We start from the raw sequence: 21,341 nt of genomic DNA on the forward strand, positions 1-21,341 counted from the left end.
AGGTGATACGAGTTCAATCCCTGAGTCAGAAAGATCCCCTGAAGAAGAAACTGGCGACCCACTCCAGTATTCTTGCCTGGAGCCTGGCAAGCTATGATCCATGGGGTTGCAAAAGAGTCAGACAAGACTTAGTGACTAAACAACAACAATGAATGTATTATATTTGTCCAAAGATAAAGTATAGTATGTACATAAGTATAGTACATAGTATAGTATTTACCATCTGAGCTACCACTGCTTCCCTGGTGGCTCAGACGGTAAAGAGTCTGCCTGCAATGCAGGAAACCCAGGTTCGATCCCTGGGTCAGGAAGATATCTTGGAGGGGGGCATGGCAATCCTCTCCAGTATTCTTACCAGGAGAATCCCATGGACAGAGGAGCCTGGTGGGCTACAATCCATAGGGACGCAAAGAGTAAGACACGACTGAGCAACTAACACTAGACTATATGTACAGCATCCTGTTTTGGCTTTGGGCAATTTTTCCATAAGAAAGAGTACACTAATAGCATTTGATCAACATCACTTCGACACATAAAATAGTTCCCCAACATGAAAAGATTTTCTGCAATGTGAAGTTAAAGCATCAAGGATTTGCCACATAATACCATAGGATATATATGCAGCCTGTTATCTCAGTTCAGTTCAGTTCAGTCATTCAACTGTGTCCGACTCTTTGCAACCCCATGGACTGCAGCTTGCCAGGCCTCTCTGTCCATCACCAACTCCCAGAGTTTACTCAAACTCACGTCCATTGAGTCAGTGATGCCATCTACCCATCTCATCCTCTGTATTCCCCTTCTCCTCCTGCCTTCAATCTTTGCCAGCATCAGGGTCTTTTCCAGTGAGTCAGTTCTTCGCATCAGGTGGCCAAAGGATTGGAGTTTCAGCTTCAGCATCAGTCCTTCCAATGAACACTCAGGACTGATTTCCTTAGGATGGATTGATTGGATCTCCTTGCTGTTCAAGGGACTCTCAAGAGTCTTCTCCAACATCACAGTTCAAAAGCATCAATTCTATGGCCCTCAGTCTTCTTTACAGTTCAACTCTCATATCCATACATGAATACTGGAAAAACCATAGCCTTGACTAGATGGACCTTTGTTGGCAAAGTAATGTCTCTGCTTTTTAATATGCTGTTCAGGTTGGTCATAACTTTTCTTCTAAGGAGCAAGTGTCTTTTAATTTCATGGCTGCAGTCACCATCTGCAGTGATTTTGGAGCCCAAAGAAGTAAAGTCTGTCACTGTTTCCCCATCTATTTGCCACGAAGTGATGGGACCAGATGCCATGGTCTTAGTTTTCTGAATGTTGAATTTTAACCCAACCTTTTCACTCTTCTCTTTCACTTTCATCAAGACACCCTTTAGTCCTTCTCTTCATGTCATAATTACTGCCATGATATCCTGGGGTATATTTATGTTAGGTGTTGTTCCTCAACATATTCTTGTTATCAGTTATCCTTCAATATACATTCTTTCTTCTTCTTTGATAACAGAAGTTTTAGCAGACACCAGATTGCCCAGGATGCAAACTCTATTTCTTAGTGCTTATTGCTAGACGTGGCCATACAGCTAAGTTCTAGAACATGAAATAGAAACAAAAAAATGTGCTCTTTCAGGGTTCTTCCTTTACCCAGGAGCGTGGTCATCCTGGTACACTTCCCTCCTCTTACTAATCTGGATATGGATAAATGCTTAAGGTGGTAGACCAGTTGGATAAGAGGGTCTAAGGTTTAGAAAATATACCATTGCAGAATTACCTATACCCACTTATTATGTATGTGTGAGAGAAAGATGTTGGTCAAGCCACTTTTATGCTGATTTTCTGTGAAATCAGTCAGACAGATAACATAAAGGATACTTTTGTTGCCTGTTAGAATGTGAGGTTTTTGTTCAAATGGGAAAATTGGATGTCAAAGCTCAAATCATTTTTATATTATCTTTTGTAGTTTATTCCGCTTGGTGACATGGAATATGTCTTATGAAAGCCAATAAAAATATTTTATATATTTATACAACTATTATGGCTATTCAAAAATTGGGGAACTATTTAAATAGTCTCTAGAGAAGACTGAATTTCAGACTCTCTTTAATTAGTAAACCACCATCAAGAACAAATATACTGGCTCTTAAAAAAAAAGTCTAACCTCAACTCTTTCCCTACATGTTTTCCATCTTCACATCCCATCTGGTCTGAAGAGACCACTTCTTAGACTGTCTTCCTCCCCCACATTTCTTTGGAACTTGTCTCTGAGAGTTGCTCTTAACCAGCTGCCTTACCCCAAAGACCCACCCACAGCCTATAAGCGCTGGTCACATGCCACATGACCTTCTTGGCTCATGTGCTGATGTCTGCTCATGATCTATTTGGTTTTCCTTTGATTTCAGTGGCTTTGATTTAATGATATATTTTACCATATTGAAGGCAATTATTAGCTTAAAAGGTCAATATTTATCTATATTTATTACAAATGTAGTCACTCCAACTGAGACTTCTAATAAGTATGTCTGGCTATCTTTGATGGCCAGAAATATCACTGGAAAACAAGAAAAAATACATCACGCTGAACAACAAATGCCTGCCAATATTTATAGGTTTGAAGGAATTTATGACTAAATTACAATGATAACTCTGGAGTAGTATTTCAGTGTGTCCTGAGAACTACTCTTAGAAACTCTGTTTTTGTTTTTGTTTTCCTTCCAAGTCTTAGAACCTGATTATACTCCCTCCTGCAAAAAATTCATGTTCATAAATTCAATGACAGATTGGGTTCACTCATATGCCCATCAGATAATGAGCTGATTAAAGTTCTCTAACTAAAGTTTTATTAGCTTATTCTGCTTCACCTTTCTAAGCTCTAATCTCAAAGCTGTCACCATGTTTGAGAAATAGTTTAAAATATACAGACAACTTAGCAAACTGCTTTCACAATCAGGCCCCTAAGACCTTAGACATGAAAATGTGGTCCTTGTGTCTCTCCAGAGGCTTATCTGGAGAAAAGTTTTAAACTAGCTACACTAAAATTGTGTAGTTGATTGAAACTTTTGTTGATATTCTGAAAAAGTCTGTATTTGCTTCCATGTCATAAAAGTAATAATAACCATAATAACTGTATAAATAAAGGGTCATCTTATGCCATGTAGAAAATGCTTCAAATAGTTAACTGAACCCGCATCTCCTGAGTCTCTTGTATTGGCAGGTGGATTGTTTACTACTGAGCCACTATGGAAGACAGTCTAATATTAGGATATAATATTATTTTGTTTTTGTATCTGTTCATTGTATGCATTTTGCCTAGAATAGTATTACCTTTGCATTTCCCTGGAGGCTCAGCTGGTAAAGAATCCACCTGCAACGCAAGAGACCTGGGTTTGATCCCTGGATTGGGAAGATCCCCTGAAGAAGGGAATGGCTACCCACTCTAGTATTCTGGTCTGGAGAATTCCATGGACCATATAGTCCATGAAATCTCAAAGAATCAGACACAACACCTTTTATAAAAAACATATAGGCCAAAAGTGGAAAATGCCCTGCCTCTAACCTTTTACTTCTGTTATCTCAAAGTAAATGTTGTCAACAATTTTGTGCCTATTTATCTAGAATTTTGCATATTCTTATTTAGGTATTTAGAGAGGGTCATAACCCATCTATATTTCTATCTATATCTGTATCCACATATTTCATCTTATCAGACTGAGACACGCTACAAATATTGGCCTGCCACTGTCTTTTTCTACACACACTATATCATGAGTACCATTCAGTTAGAGAACATGATCTCACTCCATCTTTTTCATGGCTGCACACCATTCCAAACTACAGATTAAACAATAATTATACACTAAACAATGATTATACATCCTTAATTGATGGAATTATTTGTGTCATGTCCTTTTTGTCAGTAACACACAACACAATGATGGACATATGTGTACATATATATTTATGCATTTGTTTTATTATTTCTTTTGATAAAGTTCTAAAATGGCTAGTGGGCAACTTGAAGCTATTATAACATGCATTCAAAATCAAATGGAACAAAAATTCCTACACACTGATTCTAGAGGTTTCTTCTCTTGTAACCATACTTTTCCAGAGTAATTTCCAAACCTCAAATTTTGAATTTAATCTGTTGATTACAAAGCACCCAAATGAGTTGTAGAGTCAAAACAAACACTCCTCCAGACAAAGCCATAATACTTTAGAATGATGAAATGCTTAAAATAGAACATTTAAGTTAGAACTTGTAAATGATATATAATTATGGCTCTCGTAATGCAACCATGCTATAGAGACACATCCAAGAGCAAATTCCTTCCTGCATTCTTAGAATTGATATAAGTGTCCAAGTGGTGAGCATATGTTTCTGGAATGTTTAATGTTCCTGTCGGCAATTGGGCAGGGTCTGTCATATTTTAGGGGAACTATGTCATAGGTCAGTTAATACTTTCTTATGTCATTATTGCATTCCCTCCAACAGATTTGATTGACTAAATGGACATTTCTGAAAAAGCAACCTGAGCATTCCAATCATAACAACTTTATGCAGCATTAACATTCTAATACAATTTATGCAAGGAAGGAAGAGTTTGCCAGAAGCACAGAATGCTCTGTGGGCATGTATTAACAGTTTGTGCACATTGATCTTTGCTGTAAAGTTTTGACTTCACTTAAACTTACAACACGTTGCTGATCTAGTTTGTTAGCAAAACCATGTTTATGGTTTATGGAAACCAGATTTCTTCACCAAAAGGGAGCAGGAGTTTTTGCTTCTCATTGTTGATAGCCCCAGTTGTGCAGAACTGAGAAGTTTAGTTTTGTCTTAGGAGAGTTGGAATTATGGACTCATATTGTGTCAAGAAGGGCAAGGTTGCTGCCCTGAAATGTCCAATCTGCAGGTTTTTTTTTTTTTAATGTCAATGGCATGTTAGATTTACAGAAGAAATGGTACTGGTATTTACATCAGGATTATAGAGTACTACATTGTGGGAAGAATGGTGGGAAATCCTGAAGGTATGACAAACTTCAGTCAAGAGTTCTCTAACTAAACCATGATTCATGTAGTTTGTCTCTAATCATTGTGTCTCACTTGCATACTTCTTAAGGGATCATGATATCTACAGGATTAGTCAAGGTGCCTCAGCATAAGATTTTATTTCAGTTATTGATCCTTTTGGTCAAAAGTTAACAGAAAGTTCATACAGCTATGGATAGCAAATGTGCCAGGGTATCATGTAAAATAGCATTAGCATATTTTGGGGGAAGGGGGTACTGTTGCCTTGGTATATGCAAAGGGCTCATTTAAAATATGTGACTTATACCACTTTTATTATAATAAAATATATTTTCTAAAGGGGAAAGAGAAACAAACTGAAATATATAATTTTAATTTAAAGATATCATGATATTCTTTCAGAAAATTAGAGATTGCCCTTCAGATTTATGAGCTATCTGGTGGCTATTTAATTCCAAAGAAAGTGAAATCAGTTCTGTCTTCAACACAATTCCAAAATAAAATGTTCAGGAACCATTATGAATATTATTAGTGAAATAGGTTATCCTGTTTTAATTTTAAAATATTGTGATGATTTTCCCAAGATTCTCTTTAAGTCACACAGCTACACTATGGGGCAAAAGAAACAGCAACATATCTTTTTAACCCTATCAAGAATAAAAAATGATGGAAACAAGGATATTTACAAAATTCCAGAAGCCAGATAATTGGTGCATGTGTCTTACCTTTCTTTTACGAAGTCTGACTTGGTTATCTGTGGGTTCCTGGGTGGCCAGAGTCTCCTTGAAGTGTAAACACTGCATGCCATCTCCTGAGTTGAACTTTGGAAGACTTTTGTTTTGATGTTCTGAGAAACCACTCATCTCCAGGCCATTTTCAGCTGACATTCCACTAGGGCAGGAAGGAGGCTGCAGAAGGCAGCTTCCAGGATCTGTTTTTAATAATGGCAATCCTCTGTCCATACGAGGAGTAGCCAATAACTTATCTTGTGCTGCACTGCAGGTGTTGCTTTCATGTTCATCTTTAGGGACGTCAGGTTTCCTTCGATGTTGAGCAATTACAGCAGAATGAAGCAACTGCTTTTCTGGCACAATATCTTTCACATTCAAAGAACGGCAAACATTCGTTTTGGACCGATCCTTTATTTCACTTAGGCTTATCTCCTTACAAAGCTCCAGGCTTTTACTCACCACGTCAACAACTTTCCTGTCCCCCTTTTCCTCAACCAGCCCTAAATCAACTCCACCAGCCATTCCCCAGGAGTCATAAGAATCTTGGTTACTTTCCACAATGGGTAGCGTCTTTACTACGGAGCCTGCTCCTTTGACGCTATGTTGGTCTGATGTTTCAGGCCCTTGAGTAGTTGGAATCTGTTTACCATCTGTGAGATACAGATCCGAATCGGTGTCCTCATCAGAAACATGCACGAGTGTTTCTGTGCTGGCCTCCAGAGAAAGGAACTGATCTTCACCTTCATGGCTGTCATCTTCATCCACCTCCTTTGAAATGTGACCCATTGGCCTCCCAGGAATCTCTCTCAGGTCTGAGCCGTGACAGCAGTCTGGGAGTGAAACACACCTCTCTTTGCGGTCCACATTTAGAGTTGCATCTTTTTCCATACTTGCCTGCAAGCTGTCAGCTACTAGTCCATGATGACATGCTGTGTTACAATCATCAGAACTAAAAGGCTGTCCCATCCATTGGGTCACATGTTCTTCCCAGCTTCTCTTTCTGATAGCTACAGACATGTCATCGTAGTTTAACAACAGACAGAGAGATACATTCCGTATGAGACTAAAGGAGACGAGACTTGATGAAAGATTACTTCAAATTCACTGATTGAAGAAGAGAGGAAGTTTTGTCATTTCACCACCTATTAAAAAAATAAAATAGATACATATAGTTCAGGATCTAATTCTAAAGTCAAAATCTATCTTGGAAAAGAGTGCTTAAGCAATGCTAGGAAAGATTAAATGAGAGGTTTCTATAAAGCTTCCAATTAACAACCTTAATAGGGTTATTTCTTCAAAAAGCAGGCTAATATTAGAAGAAAATTTCACATTTAGTATCTCTGGTCAAAAATCATTGACGATACTTTTAAATGTAGCTGGGTTGATTTTTTAATGAATAACCCAGTAGTGCTAGTGGTAAAGAACCTGCCTGTCAATGCAGGAGACAGAAGAGATGTGGGTTTGATCCCTGAATTGGGAAGATCCCAGGAGGAAGAGATGGCAACACACTCCAGTATTCTTGCCTGGAGAATCCCAAGGACAGGGGAGCCTGCGGGCTACAGTCCATGGGGTCACAGAGAGTCAGACATGACTGAGCAACTGAGCAGGAGCACGAGCGTGTGTGTGTGTGTGTGTGTGTGTGTGTGTGTGTGTGTGTGCAATTTAAAATTCCACTAGGAAAATATCTGGACCGCTCTACTTAATCATTCACCAGAAGAAACTAGTTGCTCTAGCTTACACGCTTCCCTAGAAACAAACTGCTACAGAAATCTATTGGTTGTTTGGTTTGAATTGCACTAAAGGTCACCAGGGAACTGCTCATGCAAAACCTGAGCTACAGAGATGACACGTGTGATATATTAGCATGTGAAAGAGCTAGTACAGACCCCAAATCACCAGGACACAGTTACTCCAGGGAGTGACTAAGAAACTCCGGGGTAATCAGTTTAGCTCATATTAACACAGAGTTCATGCATATGAAGGCATACCACCCACCATTTGCAATGCCTTAGGGTAAATAGGCTTCCCAGGTGGCTCAGATGGTAAAGTGTCTGCCTACAATGAGGGAGACCCGAGTTCGATCCCTGGGTTGGGAAGATCCCTTGGAGAAGGAAATGGCAACCCACTCCAGTACTCTTGCCTGGAAAATTCCATGGACGGAGGAGCCTGGTAGGCTCTAGTCCATGGGGTCGCAAAGAGTAGGACATGACTTGGCTCACTTTCAGGTTAAATATATTTACATACATCCCTTTGCTACTATGACCAGTTTGCAAGCTAGTATTGTTAAAGCTCAGAGAAGTTAAATGACTTGCCCAAGGCTACATATCTCAGGATAAGCCTGGATTCAAAGTAGGCACCAGTTCTAAGACCCAGAGAGGCAACAAACTTCATTGTCTCCATGGAATGAGATTCTACAGCCTCCTTTTCCCCCAGACATCTTTAATAGGTATAAAATCTAAACTCTTCAGGTAAGGATTCAGGTGAATCAAAAAGATGTGAGCACAGTAAGACAACTGAAACAGTTCTTTAGGAATTTCAGTCTCATTCTGTTTGGCTTCCACGGAGTTTAGTTTGTATATTTCTGTTAGAATTTGGCCATAAAATTTTTAAGTAAACAAGAAAACCAGGCATAAGATAAGGTCAGGATATAAACACATTCCAGATATCCATCCATCCTCTCTGCCTTGAATTATTCAAAGCCTTAGTTAAAGGCAACAAATTACACCAATGTAAATGCAACCTTATAAAAATGACTAATCCAAATGTGTCCCATAATGAAACCTAATGACTGAATTGTAAAAGAAAAACCTCATTCAGGAGCAGACACTTCTAGTTTCTACACCACACAAGAACGGTCAGCACATAATATCGACTGGCTTATTGATTTCAGTCATAAACAAGATTAACCGTGGTGCTGGTTTCGGGTCACTTCAATCTGTTGAAAAGGAGTCTGACTGCCCACCAAAAATTTCAAGCTATTCTGAAAAAGCACATGCCAGAAAGGTAAATACTCTCATCCTGTAAAGACCAGGAATATGCTAGAATTCTGGTACCCCAGACTGACCAAATATCATTCTGGATGCTATTTGGTTTCCTTAGAGGTCTGTGTGTATCTTTTTGAAAATGGCCAGCGTTCACATTTTCCATGTTGGCATTCATTTTGCATTCAAAAGAAAAATATAAAGTCCCTGAATTCCATGCATAAGTCATTATCGTGTGGGAGGCTACGGAAAGTGGAAAAAACGCATAGATGCAGGCCAGAAAATTTCTGCTTTCATGGGCAAATTTGGGTTGTAATAGGGCGGTTCTGTTTTAGATGCTTTCTTTTCTTTATTTTTATCCAGTGTAGAAAGAGCAGGCTAACTTAAGAAATGCCAAGTGGTATTACTGTGTCATTTCTAAGCCATATTTACATTTAAGTTGAGGCTGACTTCTGGTTTTATTTCTTTGATGAAGAAGGTGAAAGAGTTTTATTAACCCCTTGGGGAACAGATTACATAAAAGTTTTGCCTTTAAGTCCTTACCATAATATTAGTTAACTTAATGCACTCAACTTTGGCAAGTATTTTTATAACATCAAAGGAAGACAGTTAAACAGTTCTGAGACAATCTAGACGCAAAGAGAGACTGTAAATTAGACAGATTCATACAGCATTAACTCCTTCTGTCTTAATTTCTTAGCTAGGTCCTTTGGACATTTCCAATATCATTCCTGGGAATTTATAGTGTCTTCATCTCAAAGACATAACATTTTCTAATTTTCACTTTGACCATCACCACTATAGTGTGGATGTTCACTCCAAATCCTGTAGTCTGATATATTATTTTAAAAAATTATCTCAACAAGCTTTCTTATTCACATTTCTTAATTCAATTCTGATTTGTAAGATTCATAGTTAAAAATCTGTCTTCAGGATCTAGAGGCCGGAAACAGTAGTAATTAAAATATGATTATTATTGTCTGGGCTGCCCAGAGGGCACCAGGGGTAAAGAATTCTGACTGCCAATGCAGGAGATGAAAGGGACGCGGGTTCTATTGCTGGGTTGCGAAGATCCACTGGAACAGGAAAATGGCAACCCACTCCAATATTCTTGCCTGAAAAATTCCAATTCCATGGACAGAGGAGCCTGGCAGGCTACAGTCCATGGGGTCACAGAGTTGGACACGACGGAGTGACTGAGAACATTATTGTCCATCACATATGAGCACCCTAAACTCATTTTCTAAGTCATCTGAATTGACTCGAATCTGTCCTGTAAGATTCAGAAGTCTTTGCAAAAGACCTAAGTTTCCCTTTGAGCCTTCTCACCAGGCTGCCTTATTCAAAATTACATTTCTAACTACTGATGACTTACTTTGCAAACTTCTATTACCATTTTTTAAAATAATCATTATTATGCAGTTTCATTCAGAATGAGCTCAGCTGCTCAGGGTTTGGATGAGGGATCTGGAAAAGTGTAAGTCATTCTAGGGTGTTGATTTTATGAAGTGAATTTCCATGGGGATTTTTCACCTTTTTAAATGTATGTGTTCAAACACCACTGTATTAATATAACAAGAAACCCTATGTACCTCTAATTATGCAATGATTCTGGAAAATATTTGTAAAATGTCCACATTTGCTTTTTGTGATGTTAGGGCATAGGATGTTTGGACACAGAGTGATTTAAAATGTATTACGTGGGCTCACTTACCTCCCTTTAACATAAGCATTTTGTGGCATACAGTCTGTATTATAAAATGAATTAAAGTTGAACATAGTACTAAAAACAATGGAAGATATTCTAGTTTGAGAATCCCTGACTTATTTCTGACATCAAGCTATCATGCTCTCTTTTGCAACTGCTTCTGAAATGAACACACATTTTGTATTTTGACCTGGCAGTGGTCCTCAGGGAAGAAGAACCCAATGGGAATCACTACTGTTGACACTATAGCCTCGGAGAGCTCAGGGCAAATGGAGTACTTGTGGCTGAAATCAAGTGGGCAGTACCTCAGAACTGACAGCAACACTGCCTGATCGTAGTCGTTTATTCAACAAGTATTTATTTAGGACTGAACAGGCTACAGAAGGCTTCCCAGGTGGCTCAGTGGTAAAGAACCTGCCTGCGAATGCAGGAGATGCAAGAGACACAGGTTTGATCCCTGGATTGAGGTGATCTCCTGGAGTAGGAAATGGCAACCCACTCCAGTATTTTTGCCTGGGAAATACCATGGACAAAGGAGCCTGGTGGGTCGCAAAGAGTCAGACACAACTGAGTGACTGAGCATGCATGCCTGGGCTGCAGACAGTCTGCTAAACATTGGGAATATAAACCTAAATATATATTAACTTGTTTTGCCCTTTCAGAGCACAGATGACATATGTAGATATACGTACATATATATAAATACACACACACACGCACATGATTGACTCCTGGGTTGTTTTTAGACACCTTCACGCAGATGTTGCATATTAACAGAAGAGAAAATAAAGGCATAATAGTACTGCTGGTTTCTCTGTCTTTTCCTACTTCTAGATGGCTTAGCTAGAATTACTTTTAGTTTTCCTTTATGTCTTTCTTCTTAATTACCCATCCTGTATTAAATTTCTAGGTCATGTTTTTCTCCTACTACTGTTATAGCGCATATGTGCGTATGTCTGTGTGGGAACTAGTTACCACATAGTATGTATTCAATCACTGGGAGAAGGAACGAATATTATAAGGGAAATAATCTCCTTTTAATCAAAGGTAAGTTAAGCTCCTTCCCTGATGGCTCAGTGGGTAAAGAATCCACCTACAATGCAGAAAACACAGGAGACATGGGTTCAGTCCCTCGGTCTGGAAGATTCCCTGGGGTAGGAAATGGCAACCCACTCCAGTATTCTTGCCTGGGAAACCCCATGGTCAGAGAAGCCTGGCGAACTACAGTCCTTTGGGGTGGCAAAGTGTTGGACATGACTGAGCAACTATGTACACACACACAGATTAAATTCCCTAACATAAACTCTTGCAAAAATAGAGAATGCTCCAGAACCAAGAAAAGAACATTTCTATCAATACAATGGCCCATGCTGTTACTAACCTAAGGGTCAAGTTGGTGATATGGAGAGATGGGGAACCTGAGCATCCTATAATGATTTGACATCTTAATGGATCTTGGCCTGAGCTCGGGGAGTCAACTTTGCATATCATCATGCCACCCAAACACTTACTGAGTTGAATTAGACAATCAGAACAGGATCAACCACAGTCAAACAGACACAGGTCTTCAAATGTGTGCTCATGAACGGCAAAGTAAATCTTCCTGACAGTGAGCATGGGTGGAGGTCGAAATGGAATTAATTTTCTTGATGGAGCTGTCAAAGAACAAATCATCTAGCAAACTAAATTGTAGCACATCTGGGCACCTTCCATGCCCCCAACTCAATGATAACATGAGAGGAATGCTTTAACATGCAAAACTGGAGTCACATATGCAGGTGGCTTAGGATCAGCGAGAAAGCCCGGGACAGATATGGTTATTCTTAATTCCTGTATGTAAATGCATGATGAACAAATAGCCACACACACAAAAAATCACATATTTTAAAAAAGCATTTCTATGAGTCTAGTCATGGTAGCCAACTTTTAATAAAACACAACTAGCACTAATTCTTTAAAATATTCATGCTCTCTAATCCAAATTAGACAGGGTTAGAATTAGGCTTAAGGAGAGAGAAACCTCCTCCTCTCCTTAAGCCTAATGTTTTTGCATAACATGATGCAAAAATCTCTCACTACATGATCGTACACAGATTTCCTTTTTTGTGGCAATCTGGGTCTCATTCCTTCACAAAGTCATTATTCATCTACTTTTACATACTGTGTCAAATGTTGGAATTTACTCATTATCCCTCATTAGCTGTCTGTGGAAAAAACAAACTCCTATTAAAATTCTTTATTGATAAATTATTTAATGGAGCTTAAAATATTATATCTGAAAAAGCTTCTGTGTCTTTAGGCTGTCTGGAAATTATCAACAGCCTTTTAAATTGTAGCATAAACCACCTAAAATGAAGTCAGTCAATGGAGTAAGTAGTATATCACTTTTTTCCGGCAGACACATCTAAGCTTCCATCATTTTTGATCTTAAGAAAAAGAATGAAGAAATAGGTACCGAATTAAAATATTTTTTTAAATGTTTACCTATTTTCATGTATATATTAGTTTTACTGAGCTTGGTCATTTTTTTCTCCTTCTTAGCTCTCAGAGTCAAGTATGTTCCAGGAAGCAAGTACATTTGAAAATTAACACGGTCAATCCACTAGAAGTCAGCTCATCCGAAAAGAGAAAGCTGTTACAAAATTGCAAATTATTATTTCTGAGTTGTCCTATTTTTACCTCCAGCTTCCTCCTATATAATGTAGCACTGTATGTGTGTGTGCGTGTGTGCGTGTGTAGTCACTCAGTCTGATTCTCTGTGACCCCATGGACTGTAGCCCTGTGTGTGTGCGTGCGTGTGTGTGTGTGTGTGTGTGTGTGTGTGTGTGTGTGTAGTCACTCAGTCCGATTCTCTGCGACCCCATGGACTGTAGCCCGCCAGGCTCCTCTGTCCCTGGTAGTTTCCAATTCCCTTGCAGGGAGGAGCTCAGATACTGGCAGTGTCTGACTTATCACCACTTTATAGCTCAAGTCAGCCAAGTTTGTATTCCCAGAACATTTTCTTAAATAACCACGTGTAATGTGACTAAATCTTTTAAAATGTCATGATATTTGCCTGATATCACTAAAAGTTTTCTGGAGATAATTGGTTTCCAGGAGATCCCAGAATTAACGCAGTCTTGGGGGATAATATTGTATCATGGATGCAGTAATTTCTAGATGTCTATATTTCCTTTGGGATTCCATGCTTTTTTTTTATGTACATAGTCTTCTCAATAAGTGTTCCATTTCGTGCAAATCCCTTTGAGCATCTAGAACTACATAGGTATTTCTGCAAATGAATTCATTAATGAATGATTAATTATTTGGCTTTTCTTTTCTTCAAACTCCCTTAAAACCAAAGAGAAGTATTGCTTTTGCTCTGAACTTGTTTCACTTGAAATTTTTGATGCAACAGGAAGCAGCTTAAAATTAAATTTTATATCAAATGTTTCATTGTCTTTTTTTATGGCAAAGCAATATGACTGATATGTGGTTTTCTGCCTTTTTGTAAAAAGATACTTCTATTCTACAACAGACATGAATTATAATGCTTTATCATCAGCATAGTGAGATGTGTGGCTTTGCTTTAAGTGGTCACTTTCTATTTCTAGCTTTGCTATCATTTCTAAGAACACTCCAACAGTAGACATAGTAATCACTAAATATAAATAAGAGATAGGGCTATAGCAAAACAGGTGCTCAAACAGCTTGGTGACAACATGATCCTGAGATTTCAGCCATTTGATAAGCACAACTTTCACTGAAATCAGGAACATGAAATCACTTGAGAACTTAGTTACTTCTGTTAGGTTGGTATCCTATCAGGGATTGATGCCTCTGATATCAACTTTTGTCCTCTGTGGTAGTGGTAGTTTAGTCGTGTCCAGCTCTTTGCGACCCCATGGACTGTAGCCTGCCAGGCTCCTTTGTCTATGGGATTTTCCAGGCAAGAATACGGATGTGGGTTGCCATTTCCTTCTCCAGGTGATCTTTCCAGCTGAGGGATTGAACCCGTGTATCCTGCATTGCAGATGGATTCTTTTACGGCTGAGCCACCAGGGGTATCCTTCTATATTTAATATCTATCATTCTCAGCTTATTTTTTTCATCTGCATATGCATATTTGAGATTGTTTTTACTACCAACTGTCCCAAATACCCAAGAAATAGTTGGTGCATTAGAAACTTTCGATGATCACAGTAATAGTGATAGTAAAAAAGCTTCCACGTATTAAGCGTTTACTGTGGATCAGGCCCTGCATTTGGTGCTGCCCTTACATTGTCTCAGTAATAATATTCATAAGCAATAAGTACTCTATGTAGTGGGTACCGTTATTATCCTATTTTATACAGAGACGTTTTGGCAGGACTAAGGAATAGGTCAATGTCCAACACCTATTGGTGGCTAGTGTTTATTATCTCTATTTTTTTTGTGAGGGCAAGATGTCTGTTAAAGAATCTTTTTCTTTTTCTGGTGGTATGCATTCATTACTTAGGTTCTGTCTTCGCCAGTTTTCTAACTTCTAGAATAGGAATAATGAAAATCATTGAGAGAAATGATAATATTGGGCTATCATAATAATGATGAGCTGATAATACATGTAAAGCACTTAATCCATGGCACAGTGCAGTAATTCACTAGATACTAGGAGATGACGATCATGAGGAAGATGGTGACAGCAATAATTCTTTTATTTTGACAGATCTCAGCTGCAGAATCCATAACTGAGGAGGAACTGGAACTATCCCTTGTTTGCCCATGTTATTTCAATACAGATGAATTATTTGACCACAGAGTGAAATGCCATGATTCTTTCTTTCTTGATTCATTTGACCTCTGCTTTTTTTTAAAAAAAAAAAACAAAACACAGAAATTTGTTTGTTATACTGTATGTGACCCAATTGGTACATACGAAGTCTCATCTGATGCTTATACCCAGTGATATAAATATTTACAGTATCTTCCAGATTTTACCAATAAAAAGCAGAAGCTCAAAGCAGATACGGGGCATGCTTGAAACCACAGAGCAGATTTCAAATGGCAAAGATGCAAGACTGAGCCATTTTCTGTCTCTTCCCATGAGCTTTCCAGTACACCACCCCATTTAAATTGTGGAAAATTCACCAGTGCTCTGCTCTCAACTGGCCTCATGTAACTTTTAACTTTGAACTATTTTTGGATGCTCACGCTTCCCTCTGGTTCTTAATGAACTTGTAATGTCATCTTATGAGAGTGTTGTTAACCTCTGGCCTCAGGCTCTGATGACTCTTGCCAACCTCTTATTTTCCTTCCTCTTTAAAAATTATTATTCAGTCATTACAGGATGTCTGGAAAACTTAAAAAAAAAAGTCTCACAACACCCACTCTTCAACACTGGTTTTCCTTTCCTTTCTTTCTTCTTTCCCTCCTATTTACTCCACAAACATTTACTAAAAAAACAGGTATTGACAGTACCTGACACATTAGATATTTTGCCAATTGCTGGGAATAAAAAGCAACACTTACTGAATTTCTGATCTTGCTTTCTGCTCTTCCTACTTTCTTTCTATCTCATTTACTAATGGCCTGATTCCCTCTGGATTATCTGAACTGTATTGCTAAGCCATTCTGTTATTTCAGTCTAATAAGACAACTTTTTCATACATAGAGGTCTTCCCTTGTGGCTCAGCTGGTAAAGAATCCACCTGCGATGTGGGAGACCTGGGTTCCATCCCTGGGTTGGGAGGATCCCCGGGAGAAGAAAAAGGCTACCCACTCTGGTATTCTGGCCTGGAGAATTCCACAGACTATATAGTCCATGGGGTTGCAAAGAGTCGGACATGACTGAGTGACTTTCACTTCACTTTCATACATACAAGCAGGTACAACTGCTTTTTTCAATCCTCTATCTTCTTTCATGAACAAGTTCACATACATGCTGTTTACACTGCCTTTTTTTTTTAAACACAGGAATTCCTGTTTAATATTTTCAAGTTTACTTATTATACTTTATAATACATTGAATCAAAATAAATAATCTCTTTTAAACTAGGTCTCAAGGTCCACCTTCACCTTGCTTCTGAATAACTTCCTCAAAAACTAAGCTCATCTATTTCTCAAAACTCTATGAGCTGACCCGCAGTTTAGTGCCAAATGAGAACGGCAGAAATACATGCTCTATTTCTGTATCCACACCAAAGACAATCTGAATTTGGGCTTCTCTATTTACCTGTTTGACTTAAATTGCACAAATAAGGGCCTTATCATTCACTTGGAAGAAGAAGGTTCAATATTTATGCTATTTTCTTAAAATCTGGAGGAATTTCCCCTCATTCTCTTTAAATCCTGATGTAAAATTCTTAACATTTATTCAAATAATAACTGATCCAAAGCTAAATCATCACTCATTTGGAACTCTGCTGTCCTATAATGATATCTACAGAGAGAATTCTCATTGTAAGATGATATTGATGCCAATTCATTCATTCTCTAAAAAGAAAATCAATGAAAGGATGGTCCAGTGGCTGACTCTGCACTCCCAATGCATGGGGGCCTGGGTTCAATACCTGGTCATAGAACTAGATCCCACAAGCCTCAACTAAGAGCTCGCATGCTGCAACTAAAGATACAGCATGCACAACTAAGACTTAGCACAATAAAAAGAAAACAAAACCCAAAAGACATTTTGAATGTCCCAGTTTAGAGTCGTTTCGATCCTATAGGACTCTTTCTCTGTAAGTAAGATTAAACCATGCCTAAAGCATTTGCGGGCCTTCCTGGTGGCTCAGCGGTTAAGAACTCACCTGCCAATGCAGGAGTTGCAGGTTCAGTCCCTGAGTCAGGAAGATCCCCTGGAGAAGAGCATGGCAACACTCTCCAGCATTCTTGCCTGGAGAATCCCATGGACAGAGAAACCTGAAAGGCTTCAGGTAGACTCAGTAAGTCTACCCCATGGTCCCCAAGGGTCGGACCCAACTTGCTGACTAGGCAAAAACAAAGTGCTTGCTGCAGGTGTAGGTATGGGTAGGGGCTTCCCAGGTGGCGCGAGCCGTAAAGAGCCTGCCTCCCAGTGCAGGAGACATGAGAGATGCGGGCTCGACCCGTGGGTCAGGAAGAGCCACCAGAGGAGGGCACAGCCCCCGACTCCAGTATCTTGCCTGGAGAATCCCATGGACAGAGGAGCCTGGAGGGCTACAGTCCACAGGGTTGCAAAGAGTCGCACATGACTGAAGGGACTTGGCATGCATGTATGGTATGGGCATACTTGGATAAGGGCAGAAAAATTCTCTTTTTTACTATAATGTACTCAAGAAAAAATAAATAAAATGATGTACTACTCTCTTTTACTAAGTCCTTTAGTTAATCATGCAATCAGTTATATGGGCTATTGCTTTATAGTGTTTATTCCTCATTCCAATCATGTAGAGTGTGGAGACATTGGAAGTGTTGAACAGCTTATCTTTTAAGTGGTAATAACATCAGGAAATCCAATCTGGTTCATAAAAATGGGGAAAAAAAGGTCATGACTCACATTTTCTCTAACAACATGGGATGTACTAGAAATGAAACATATTAGTTTTATTAGAAAGGCTCTTGCCATGAAAAGTGCAGTGTTTCAGCATGAATAGCAACATATACTGTCATATATGAAGAATGGTACAGATGAAACGGCCAACTCCTCCATTTAACACTGCACTGGTCAGCCATTTATTTATATACCATAACAAATTTTGCATTCTACAACTAAAGGACTTTGTAGAAGGCTCAGAGTAGATATATGAACCAATTAAAGGACTAAAAATAAGCTGTTGAAGGCATGATGAAAAGAAGTGGGTTTATCTGGCCTCAAAATGTACACATATTTTCACATGTCCATTTAGCCTTTTCACATTTCCACTGAGGTAAAAATGCATAGAACTGGAAACAGGCTACAGCAATGAAGATTTAGGTTATTTAAATAAAAACATGTCTGGGTATGTAAGATTCTTAAACTGATTCCAATGCGGGGCAGTAAAATCTTTCCTGAACGTCACTGGTTGGGTTGGGTTATAATGATACCATTTAGATACAAAGATATGAATCAGACAACCTCCTTTTTAACTCTATGTTTTTAAGAAACATCAGTTTAAAATTAATATAATTATTAGCATATGGATTGATTTCCTGGGCATAAATATGAAATGTAACAAACGGTCACAAACAAGTTACTCCTTTAAAGTGTTTGTTGAAGGTAGAAGAACACTTACACATTTGAGGGAATTTCATTACTTGGTAAACTTGGTTCTTTTTTAAAACCATGAATTTTCTTTTTCCCCCATGCTGTAATACTAGTGGCAGCTGTAAGCCTTTTTTTTTTTTTAAAGAAAAAGTTTTCCGTTTAAAGGTAGCCTTCTACCAGATATGGATATGTTCATACCCTATTATGCATAATTATTATTTGGGAGCAAGATGATGTGATATAAAGTTATCTGAATTATGACACAGGGTACGGTGGTTCCAATGTCATCTCTTCAACTAGCAGTGTGACCTTGGACAGGTCATTTTTGAATGCCATACTTCAGCTTCTTTATTGGCACCTTTAAGACAGTGTTAGAAGAGGTGACCTCTCATATTTTTTTCCTTCCTTAAAATTCTATTGAGGAAATTTATTAAATTATAATTTAGAAAAGTTAATATTTTATTTCAACATATTAAACAGATTCTTTTTATCACTTTTAAGTCTTAACACAACTTAAATTGTTGGTGAATAGTTAGAATTTGTCAACACAAGTTATTCTAGCATAAAATTTAAGCATGATTAGCTAATACAGCAAATGGTCACCTTATACCATGTCAAAGTTTATGACGAAAACTTTTACTTCATATGATCCAACTGTCAAACAGCTTTCATATTTCATTTAGGATATTTTGTGTTCATCTAATAAATTTGGAAATATGCATGGCTATTTGTTTCTTTCACATATCTTTCCATATTACTTCTATAAAATAATGGTTTTCATTCTAAATATTCAGAAGTATAAATATAACACTATGCTATCTATTAAAACTCTCTGCTATTTCAGTCATTACTATATTTCTTTCCTTATACACTGCACATGTAAACATAACTTAAAAACACTACAGTCCAGTGGAAATGTAATTTTATGATTACATGAATTATGGACACAGATGAGCTTTTCATATGATTTTAGTGATTTCCAACAACCTTAAAATGGTAATAAGGAATGTCATTGTCATTGAGATTTACTTTAATTATTCAAAAATATTTACACAGAATTTGAGCAGTGAATAGTTAATTCATCAAAGTTAATATATATCTTAAATCTAATTCTGATATTTAAATTTTTAAAAATCAGAGTAAATTCTATTTAGGAAAGAAATAAGTTGTAAACTTTCATGTGTTTACTTTTTTGAAAAAGTAAATAAATAAACCATTTATTAGCAAGCTGTACATTAGCAGTTTGACCTGTAGTTGAAACTGGGTGGGGACATACTGAAGAATCCAATCTTCATATTTTAAACGAGACACAAACTTTTCTTTGAAAGATGCATTATTAAGAAATAAAGTCATTCTAGTAGGAACTACTCTTCTGTTGGCAAAAGACAGGGAAAGAAAAAAAATCATTTACACCTCACACTTAATGTGTGACAATAATGTATTTGTTTCACAAAAGTCATATAATAAGGAAACTGGTCTTCTGGCTCTAGTGATAAATAAGTTAAGGATGAAAAAGACTTGAAAATAAGATCTTACTTTACGGAGAAAAAGAGTGAAGTCTCTCTGGAGCCTATTTCCGAATTGACAGTCTGCTAAAACAGTTTGACCCACAGTTTTCTTCTTACTAAACCTTTTCCACTTCTGATTTCGTGGCTCAGCTCTAAGACCCAGGAAATCACCACTCATTCCGTGCAAGATGCTAACATGTCTCTCAATCTCTCTGTAGATTGCCTCAAAGCGGAGAGATAGATAGTCCACAGCGTCTTACCTCGACGAGGAGGAGCTGAAACGCCGAGGCATGACATGCTTCAACACTCAGCCTAGGAGAGGAGTCCGTCTCCGTTACTTTCTCCAAAATATAAGTTCACATTTCGTGGTTGAGATCATGGCTCTATTCTAAGCGGTTCTGCGCAGTGTGTGATTCTAACAAAAACAGCCTCCGCAGCTGGAGGGAGCCTTAGCCGAAGCCGGAGTCTGTCAAGGCGTTCCTAGTGACTTCTGTCTAGTAAATTCAGACTGATGTTTTGCAAAAGGGGCCTCCACAACCAGGCCCAGATTGCCTGCGAAGCATTTCCTGCCTCTGAGTGGTGTGCGTGTGAGAAAGACTGAGCCGGGAGGAGGGGAGGGGGGAGCCCTGAGGCCGGCGATTTAGGAGTTCTGATTTTACGCAGAACTGAAGTGAGTTTGTCAAAACCCTTGAGGTGATTAGCTGGAGAGTTATAAAGCCGTAAAGCCTTTTTCTATCCCACACTGCTTATGGGGGGAAAAAAAAAAGATAGAAAACACAGTTCTTTCCTTCCTCTACAACTTTTCCACTGTATTCAGTGTATACACACAACGTAATCAAAATACCTTTGCAGGACTTTCAAAAGATGTTTTAAGGGAGCAAGATGCAGTTAGAGTTTTAATACCGTAATTCTTCTAAATTTGAAAACCTTTTGACCGCTCCTTCATTTAAAATGCTGCAGCCAGATTTCACACCGTACCTGAGATCTGTTAAGTGAGATCCTAGGAATCCAGCAAACAGAACGTTTTCTTCAAGATCTCTGATCCCAAGAATCCTTCCCGGAAATAAAATAGTTTGTGTCAGGGCCCAGGCAGCCTTGCTTCTGGCCAGAATCCTCCAGTCACACACATCTAGTGCTGGAAAAGCAGAAGACAGACTCCATCTTGATCCTATTACAGTCTTGCTGACATTAACCACTTGCAACTGCTTCCATCCCGCAGA

General features: G+C 38.4%; 1 protein-coding gene across 2 annotated transcripts in view; it reads right to left on the reverse strand.

Annotated features, from left to right (window-relative positions):
- Positions 1 to 20,697, reverse strand: part of DLC1 (DLC1 Rho GTPase activating protein) — a 433,712-nt gene extending 413,015 nt beyond the window's left edge. The window contains exons 1-2 of one of the 2 annotated variants that reach the window (XM_005698779.3): positions 20,382 to 20,697; positions 5,740 to 6,887 (exon numbers count right to left, since the gene is read on the reverse strand). In XM_005698779.3, the coding sequence (XP_005698836.2) occupies positions 5,740 to 6,762 (1,023 nt within the window). In that variant the 5' untranslated portion in view covers positions 6,763 to 6,887; positions 20,382 to 20,697. Of the gene's footprint in view, positions 1 to 5,739; positions 6,888 to 20,149; positions 20,322 to 20,381 lie in introns of those variants that run through there. The other variant, XM_018041886.1, reaches the window with a different exon arrangement.

The sequence above is a fragment of the Capra hircus genome, chromosome 27 (assembly GCF_001704415.2).
Source record: "Capra hircus breed San Clemente chromosome 27, ASM170441v1, whole genome shotgun sequence".
Lineage (NCBI taxonomy): Eukaryota > Metazoa > Chordata > Mammalia > Artiodactyla > Bovidae > Capra > Capra hircus.